The sequence below is a fragment of the Mustela nigripes genome, chromosome 14 (assembly GCF_022355385.1).
Source record: "Mustela nigripes isolate SB6536 chromosome 14, MUSNIG.SB6536, whole genome shotgun sequence".
NCBI lineage: Eukaryota > Metazoa > Chordata > Mammalia > Carnivora > Mustelidae > Mustela > Mustela nigripes.
This window is the reverse complement of record NC_081570.1, coordinates 14,065,410-14,074,513: the sequence shown is the minus strand read 5'-3', so window position 1 is coordinate 14,074,513 and position 9,104 is coordinate 14,065,410. Positions and strand designations below refer to the sequence as shown.

At 53.8% G+C, this 9,104-nt stretch overlaps 1 protein-coding gene across 2 annotated transcripts; it reads right to left on the bottom strand.

The window, feature by feature from the left end:
- Window positions 1–487: 487 nt before the first annotated feature.
- Window positions 488–8,542, bottom strand: PLA2G5 (phospholipase A2 group V). 2 transcript variants are annotated; one of them, XM_059375016.1, is made up of 5 exons: window positions 8,285–8,542; window positions 5,554–5,603; window positions 4,303–4,447; window positions 2,071–2,177; window positions 488–1,355 (listed from the first exon to the last, which is right to left on the bottom strand). In XM_059375016.1, the coding sequence occupies exons 2-5, from the start codon at window positions 5,591–5,593 to the stop codon at window positions 1,234–1,236; spliced, it is 414 nt and encodes a 137-aa protein (XP_059230999.1). In that variant the 5' UTR covers window positions 5,594–5,603; window positions 8,285–8,542; the 3' UTR covers window positions 488–1,233. The 2 variants fall into 2 exon arrangements, with proteins under 2 accessions (XP_059230999.1, XP_059230998.1); XM_059375015.1 differs by having other exon boundaries at window positions 8,249–8,539.
- Window positions 8,543–9,104: the final 562 nt, after the last annotated feature.

Here is a 9,104-nt window from a genome sequence, read left to right as displayed (position 1 = left end):
CACAGCACTCACCATAGCACATACCCTCCCCAGTGCCCATAACCCCACTCCCCCCCTCTCGAGCCCCCTCCCCCCAGCAACCCTCAGTTTGTTTTGCTTGTGGGCCAGCGTGTGTCACTTTGCATTCCCAGCACTGGCTTCTCCAGCTGTGTGGTCTCAGGCTTGTTACCAAACCCCTCCACGTTGCATCTCCACTTCCTCATATCAAGGAGCTCATTTCTTTTTTAAAGAAACGGGAAGTCAGAGAGGTTTGGTAACAAGCCTGAGACCACACAGCTGGAGAAGCCAGTGCTGGGATTGGACCGTGACCCTCGCTGGCCCAGAAGCCCAAGCTGGCTTGATTCCCAAGCATCTTCTCCCCCCCACAACTCAAGGTAGAATGAAACTCAGTGCTTGGCTGGAGAGACCCCCCCAAGGTGTCAGGAGGTGAACTCCAAAGGAGACTTGGATCTGGTCTCTGAAAAACTTCTCTCTTTTTTTTCTTTTTTTAAAGATTTTATTTATTTTTTTGACAGAGAGGGAGGTCACAAGCAGGCAGAGAGGCAGGCAGGCAGAGAGAGAGGGGGAAGCAGGCTCTCCACGGAACCTCAATCCCAGGACCCTGAGACCATGACCTAAACTGAAGGCAGAGGCTTAACCCACTGAGCCACCCTGGTGCCCCTGGTCCCCGAAAAGCTTCTATTTATGAACCCACACTCTCTGTTCCTGAGAGTCTACGGTAAAGTTGGGGTCCAGAGCCCCAGTGGCAGAGGGAGAAGAGGTGCGGGTAATTCCCCGGAGCAGAGGAAAGTGCCTATGGGATTTTGTCTTAAGAATAAATTTTATTTAATATCTCTATGGCAGACTTATAGGGTCAATTTGGCTTCTGCCTTGAGGAAACATTCTCTAGAGGGTGGTGGTGAGAATCCAAGATTACAGAAACTGGAAAGTAAATGCATCTTCCTGGATTGGGGGGTGGTGCTGTCTTCAGGGTAAGGGGGAGAGAGCCAGCCCGGAGCTAGGGGCGAGCTCACAAGCGGCGGTCAGGGACCCTGACCTTACCATGTCCTACCAGCAGAGATCCTCTCCTGGGACTCTGTGCAGCATGAAGAGTGGCCGTGGGGCTCCTCCAAGCCCCATGGGCCATGGAGAGAGAAGGAGGGCCGAGATCAGGAGCCTCTCTCAAGAGCCTAACAGCAAAGAACCCAGCAGCATGAGTGAGCTCCGTGGTATAGAAGGGGAAAAAAGCCTCGGTCAACAGTCGTCTTTGGGAAAGTTTAAGTAGAAAGGGTTGTAGCTCCTCAGGTTCCTCTTTAGACAGTAGGCGAGCTTCTGGTCACAGGTGCAGAGCTGCTGTTGGCAGAGGGACCCAGACCCTGCAGACAGGACACCAAATGCACAGTGAGGAAGGGAAAGTAGGCTCGATCAACAATGCCCCTCGGGCTTACTTCCGGTCTGAGCGGACTCCCCAGTCTGCTTCCTGGCCCAGGAAGCTCTCAGTCTGATGAGGGAGGCACAGCTTCCAAACTGGGAAATGTGGGATCTGATGGAAGAGGCACAGCTCCTGCCCCAGGGAGAGGTTTTGGCCCCCTGCCCTCCTGGGAGTCCCCAGTCTGGTGGTAGAGACACCTTTTCTGCCCTTGGGAGTCCCCAGTCTGATGGTGGAGTCAGCCCCTGCTCCGGAGGAACTCCAGCTCTCATTAGAGGAGACACCACCCCCAGACTTAGCTCTGAACTCAGATGGATTCAAGATGAACTTGAATCCCAGCTGTAGCTGTGGGCACTGGCAAGGCTCTGAGTTCCAGTTTCCTCATTTGTAAAATAGGAAGACTAAACACGCCTCAAAAGGTGTTTTGGGGAGCAAGTAAATGGAGGTAAGCAAAGCATTTGACACCTGGTGAATCCTCAGTCTGCGACGTTTCCGCCCTTCCCCAGAGGTCAGATGTGGCTGCAATAATCCTGCCTCCCTTGCCCCCCCCCCAAGCTCTGCCCTCCAAGGTACAGGCTGGCTAACATCTAGGGGAAGCTGAATTCAGAACCAGCAGAGACCCAGGTTCTATCAGTAGCTCGAATGGGAAGACCCAGTCTTACCACAGGTGACCCATCCATGTGCAAATCTGTATGTATATGGCTGTGTCCTGATTTGGCAGCCTTTCTCCTCCAGCCACCCATAACAGTAATCATGGGCCCAGCAGCACCTGTCATTGCAAGAGGCATAGATCCTGAGCAGAGGGGGCACGTCACTTGAGCAGGAGCCACTAGGTGGGTGTGGTCTGGCAAAGAAAGAATCTAGGGATACGGCTAGATACATCTCTGCTCTTCCACTGAGGCTGCCTGCCATCGGCAAGGGGTTCACTGACCCCCTCTTTCCTCCAGGAAAGCCTACGTGAGCCTACGTTTCCCAGCCTTCCTTGCAATTGGGTGTGGCCACATGACTTGGTTCCCACCAGGGCATCATGGGCAGAAGGGATGCCCACCACTTCCAGACCCACCCATGAAACCCTCCCACACTGTCCATCTCTCAGCAGGATGGCGATGACCCTGCAGGGGACCCTGAGGCCACCGGGGATAGCAGAGCCACAAGATGGAAGGAACCTGGGTCCTGGAATTCACACGTGATTCACATGGAACTGTCATGTGAGCAAAAAAACCAAACTTCCAGTATGTGAGGTACGGCCAATTGCATTTCTCGTGTGTGTGTTGATTTACAGAAAAATAAAGAAGGTCGTACAGAGTGTTCCCTTTTACCCCACACCCAGTTTTTCCCATCATTAACATCTTATACAATACACTTGTTACAGTGAACAAACCAATGTTGATGTCACTGACTAAATAATCAGTGAAATCATAACACAGCATTATTGATTCATTAATTATAAAAAGTCCATAGTTCATTTAGGTTTCCTTAGTTTTTACCTATATGTTTTCTTACGTGAGGATCCCACCCAGAACGCCTCATTACATTTAGTGGTCATGTCTCGTTAGGCTCCTCTTGGCTGTGACAGTTGCTCACACTCTCCTTGGCTTTGATAACCTTGATGTTTGGAGGATGATGGGGAGGTATTTTGTAGGATGCCCTCTATGGGGTTTGCCTGATGTTTTTCTCATGATAAGACTGGGGCGATGGGTTTATTTTGCTTCTCTAATTACTCCAGCTTTGACCAATGGGAGCCCTTCCCGTTGGCTCCTGTGCTCCCTCACATATCTCTATCAAGGGAGAACTTCCTTATCTTTTGGCCTTATAGGAGACTCCAGACTCATCCTGTATATTTTCTGCCCTGGTTCTAGAACCAGTCAGGTCTCCAAGGAGCCTTGGTTCCCCTTTATGGCAAATAGTGTTAGAGACCACGTTTGGGCACTAGGAGTTGCTTACTGCTCTTGGGATGTTGTTTCATTTAGTCCTCTCAGCTGCCAGAGCAAAATAAATGTGTCTCTATTAACCCGTGTTTGTATACACATCTGTACCTATTTCTGAATGCAACCACCTGTGCCTATATTAAGCTAAACAGGAGTTCATACTGACATCCTCATCTCCAATCCATCGCCCCAGAAGTGAACTCCAACAGTGGAAAACTTGGCTCCCACCATCTGCCATCCATTTGCTCAATGGACCTATGCCATCATCCACACCAGGAGTCTCGGAATTTTCCAAAGAACCGTCTCTCTGTCTCACATGTTCTAGAATTTGAACACTTCCCAATCAAGAAATGGAACCTAGGTCCCTTTCCTTCCAAAGTCTTTGTGACTGCCTCCATCAATGGACACCATAGAATTTCTGAGGCTAAACCCTTTTTCATGCAGTCTTGGAACACTCAGTCTTGGAACCCCATGGTCACTTGCTGTGGGGAAGTCCCAACAGCCTTGGAGAGGCCTAAGTGACAGGAATCGAGGTCCCCAGCCCACAGCCTCTACTGAGCCCCCAGTCAGCAGCCAGAAGACGTGGGAGTGAGCCATCTGGAAACTGGATAGTGCAGCCTTGTTCGAGCTGCCCAAGCAGAAGCCGGGTGGAGCAGGGACAAGCCATCCCACCAAGCCCTGCCCCAAAGGCAGATTCATAGCAAAATAAATGGTCATGGTCACTCGCAGCCAGTACACTTTGGGGTGATATGTTCCATAACAACAGACCAACTGACACGCGTGGTCACTGAGAAGCATGACGTTTCTAGATGTGTCTTGGGCCAGTCAGTTAACCCCCCAGATACACAATTTTCTCACATATAACATGGCCCTTGAACACTCATCTTCCAAAACTGACACGGAATTACTCGAGCTCATGTGGGCACAGAAGCTGAGCATAAAGGATTATCGTGGTAATCAGCTCACCAATCAGTGCCATCCTTGGGGATCCCTTGACCGCCCCAGCCACAGTAGCAGCCGTAGAAGCCATAGCTCATCAAGGCGTTCTTCTTGGTCACCTTCTCAATCATGGACTTGAGCTCCAGCAAGCCCCCGCCTACAGCAGGAGCACCTGGAAGACAGCCCCCGGCCCCCGGGGAACACGCTTCTTATCGGGCAGGCACCTGCCCCTGCCCCCACCCTGGGGCTTGTGGGGACCCAGGCATCTTTCTCCCCATTAGTGTGACAGGAGCAAGAAGGGGGAGGCAAGCAGTAGAGCTAAATGTCTGGACTTGGAGAATGAGAACCGTGGGTTCAAATCCTGCCTCTGCCACCCATTTCACAGCATGAGGTTGAGTGTGTCACTGAATCTCTCAGAGCCTCTGACTCCTCCTCTGGAAATGGGGTGGGGTGGGAGGGCCCAAAGTGAATGCCTACATTTTAGACTTATCCTAAGGGTTAAAATGAGAGAAAGCATGTGTCTTTTCTAGGCAGAGAAAGTATGTGAATTTCACTAGGCAGACACCTAGTGAACGACCAAGAAATGGGAGGTCTAATTAATAGGGTACCTTTCTCTCCTGATGATGCCAGTATACCATTTAGGACATGAGGCCCAGGACCTTAGCAAGGTGGGATCCCTCCAGATCACTGAAGCCAGCTCCCTTGCCTTCCAGATTGGGAAACATTAGTTTGGAGGGAAAGGTTCAGGGTTTCACAGAGAGCCAAGGGTTCCCTCCCTACACTAGATCTCCACCCTCTGCTCTCCGGCAGTCTCCAGGGATCTGGCAAGACATTGAAGATTAGGCCAGCCTGTTGGGGTGCTGTGCATATGGTAATGGGGCTTCCCTGTGCTATGCCAGTTCTCCCCAACTGGGAGGTGTTAGCAGGGGGGACCAGCCTCTGCAGAGAATGACCCAGGGCTGAACATTACAGATGGGTCTTGTTCTCATTTGGGTTTTATTTTGTTTTGTTTTGCACCAAAGGAAAAAATATGCCTCCCACATTTGCAAGCCACCTGTTGTCCCGTAGCACAGTCTTCACCCATCACCACCGGAAATCATGTGACAGCCCCATCTGGGGGCTGCATATCACCCTGGGTCACAGAGGAGGACACAGAGGCTCAGAGCCGAGATTCAAACTCAAGACTCCCCGTCCTCAAAGACTAGGCTCCTTTCCACTACACTATTGTTCCTAGAGGTGAAAGGTCACAAGTTCAGGGGTCATGGGGCCAGCACTTACTACAAATGAGGAACCAAGCCAGTGGGAGAAAGCCGTTCATCTCTGGGATTCTGGAAAAGAAAACACATCCCATGACATGTCTCTCAGGAGATACATTCGGACCCTACCTCTGGGTCCTCGCCAGGCCCTACACACTCCTGTTGGGCAGCATGTGGGTGACCTCAGTCAGGAAAGAGGCAGAAACCGTAAGGAGTTGATCTCAGAGCCCTCATGGGGTACTTTCCCCCATAGAGGTAGGAGAGGACTTTCCCACCACAAAAGCCCCAATGCAATAGCGCACTTCGCAGACCATGTGCCCACCCTTTGGGGCCTTGTTGTGGTTGGTGGGTCTTGAGCACTTTTGCCCTCACAGGCCCCTTCCTCCAAAAAAAAAATTCTCTCAAGTGCTATTTTACAACTGTGTTGGCATGGAAACGAACCCAGTCCAGGCTGAATGTGGTATTACCTATTCGTGACTCTTACATTCGTTTTTTTTTTTCCTCCTGATTTTCTAAGAGTTCAAGTTCAGACATTTCCATGGGCCCCAGGCACTGTGCCTACCTAAGGAATAAGTCGACCGGAGGTACGCATGAGGGCTCCCAAAGGTAGGTGTCCTCGTTCCCACTGAGAGCTCACATGGAGCTGGTGGAGAAAAAGGAGTCTCAAAGGGCTCATGGAACTTGCCAGAAGCCATGCAGCTAGGAAGAAGCGGAGGAAGGGCTCAAAGCCTGGCCCATGCACCTCTCACGGCAGGACACAGCCTCCTGTCATGGAGGGTGAGTTGCTCTTTGAGCCATGGAGCCTGGAGACCCCAGCTTCCCTCCTCAGCACCTGCCTTCGGCAAACATCTGAATCACCCACTTGAGTGCCGAAAAGTCACACCCAGAAGGCAGAGGAAATTCCATGTGTCTTGGGCCAGTGCCTGATTCCAACTTGGCCTCTCAGAGGTTCTTTACCGGCAACTGCCTGTTTCCCTTCCTTTCCTTCCTTTCCCCAGAACCCTTGTTTATCCACAGCTGCTCGTTTGGCTGATGGTTTGCCAGGATTTCCCCTTCGGTGCCCAGCTGTCTCTGATCCCTGAGGCTAGAGGCCATTTGTGCAGTGCTGGCCCCGAGCCCCCGGCACCGCCCGAGGCCTGGCTGCAAGCACACACAAGCTTCTGCTCCCCGGGGCTTCTGGCTACCCGGGCTGGCCTCTCCCGGCCGCCCTTTGTCCAGCAGCACCTCTGCGTTCCAAGAACATTCCTCCGGGCTCTGTCCATCCATGGCCTCTGGCCTGAGAGCTCTAACCAGCCAAGGGAAAAGGCTCTAGACCCTATCCTTCCACACTAGTGTTCCTCGGCTGCTTCCCAGAGCAGCCACAGGAGGAGAGAGACAGCCACCACGCACGGGGCATCCGCAGCGTGCCGGGTTCTGTCCCCTGTCGCTTCAAGCCTGCCGAGGACCCTGCCAGGTGACTATCGCTAAACCTTCTGGCACGGTGTCTGTCCCTTCAACTTGCTGAAGGAAGGGATAACAGTCATTGATCCCACGGATGGGGGAAATGAGGCTCGGGCAGGGGGACGTGAGTTACCCAGTGCTTCGGCCCAGGACTGTGACTCTACTCTCCTCACTGCCTCTGAGCAGCCCCTGTGAACTATTCACGGGGTCCCTTTTCCATATTTGATGATGCTTTGATGTCCTGTGGATGCTTTGCCGGCCTGGGAAGACACAGTCCCTCCCGGGAGTAGCTAATTTCTAGAGGGAATAAAAGACCCCTGGGAGCCTGGCTTTCATACAAGCAAACCAGCCAGTCCGCAGCTCACACCCCAACCCCTCTGTCGAGCTCTTCCACTTCCAGCCAGCATTTCCGCTGCCCTAAATCATGCCGGGACTAGGAAGCAGGCAGCGAGGGGCCCCCACCCCCACCCCTGCAGCCCAGAATCCACTGAAATCCTTGGAGCCAGCCAGTCCCGAACTATTTCCCCTGCCCTGCCCTGCCTTGCCCATGGAAAACACAAGAAAGGCTCTGGGCTGAGCTTGCTCTCATTTCTTCCGCCTGCTGATCGGCCCTGGTGCTTCCCTGCTTGTCCCTGACCACGCCGTGGGTCCCCTTCTTTCAGAAACCGTAAATAACAGACTGTCTTCTAAATGGCCGATCTCTTGGCCTCACGACACCGGAAAGGAACCAAACTCCCAGGCAGGTTTTAGAACACCTTGGGATGGGGCCTGCTGGTGGCGAGAACAGCGTGAGGCCCCGTGGGAAGGGATCTGATGCAGAGAGGTCTCACGGAGGAGGCGACCGAGGCATGGACACAGCTGGCCCAGTGGCCAGGAAAGTGGCCCATCTCTGGAGCTCAGAGCCAGCCCCCAGGAGAAGGATGTGGAGCTGGCTATTTTTATCAAGCGACCACAGAGGGAAATGAACACAGCCGCAAGATAATTTTGGAGTCAAGTGGTGGCTGAGGTCATGAGAGGTGGAGGGAGTGGAGACAGACAGCCTAACAGAAGCCCAAAAACGTGGGAGTCGGAAGTGGCCGGGTCCCTGGAAGGAGAGGATGGAGCAGCTGTCCCCCCCGCCCCGCCCCCACCACGGTCAGGTCTCTAACCACAAAGGATGGACAGCTCCGAGCCCCACAGCACAGCAGACATGTGAGAGACCTCCCCCTCAATCTGGGGGGATGCACTGGGGGGTCAGGGGCCTCCTCTCCCTCCCTGGGCCCTGCCCACCACCTCACCTCAAGCAAGGCAGCCCCCAGAATGAGATTCCTCACCAGGGAGACCTTCTGTCTGTCCCAGGCCTGCAGAAGACACAGGGGTTGGGCCCTCGGGTTTTAAAGGCCTCTCTGCCCTCCTCCCACACTCTGGCCTGGGCCGGATCCAGGAGTCCTGACGGCTCAAACAGGAAGGCCTGTTTCTGCCCCCTCAGGACCCCAGAGGACTTTTTGCCTCTTGTGTCCCGAAGCTGCGATTCCTTGGAACGTGTCACATTCCCCGGGCGATGTTCAGGAGAGACACCTAGGAGGGTCTAGCTGGGGCCACCCGTGGTCCGGGACTCTCCAGCAGGGAAAGGAGAGCTGGAATCACCCTCCCAGGGTAGCCGCCCTCCTCCGGTGACCCTGCGTCCCCGTGCAGTCCTCATTCAGTCTCCCTGGGGTTCAACTCAGGGACAGCCATGGCAGCCAGGCAGCACCCCCTCTTCCTGTCACTCCTGACCTGCCAACCCCCGACTCTGGTCTGCTCCTGGGGTGGGGCGACCCAGGAGCCTGTGAGATCCCCACTCTGGAGATGCTGGGAACTGTCGCCGGCACCTCCCTTTGGGCACCAGACTCTTTATGGAATTCCTACACTCCTTCTCTCTGGGAAGGAGATCCCACCAGGCTTGCGGTGAGAGCCATGCAGGTCACCATCCCCACTCAGCCACGCGGGAGCTGTGTGACTCAGGCCAAGTCACCACACTTCTCTGTTCCTGTGATCTCGGAGAATAAGGGCTCCCTGCCGCCCCAGAGGCTCATGGTGTGGAACGAACTGTATGAAATAAGGCCGAGCGGGAAGCGTGTGGCTCAGGGGTTGCCATCACAGACTCTCAACGAG

Bases quoted from the DNA above. Each gene is read 5' to 3' on its own strand.
- PLA2G5 (XM_059375016.1), bottom strand. From the start codon at position 5,593: ATGAACGGCTTTCTCCCACTGGCTTGGTTCCTCATTTGTA. The intron at 4,448-5,553 runs GTAAGTGCTGGC...GCTGTCTTCCAG, and splicing joins GGCTTGGTTCCTCATTTGTA to GTGCTCCTGCTGTAGGCGGG. The intron at 1,356-2,070 runs GTAAGACTGGGT...TCCTGTCTGCAG, and splicing joins ACATGGATGGGTCACCTGTG to GGTCTGGGTCCCTCTGCCAA.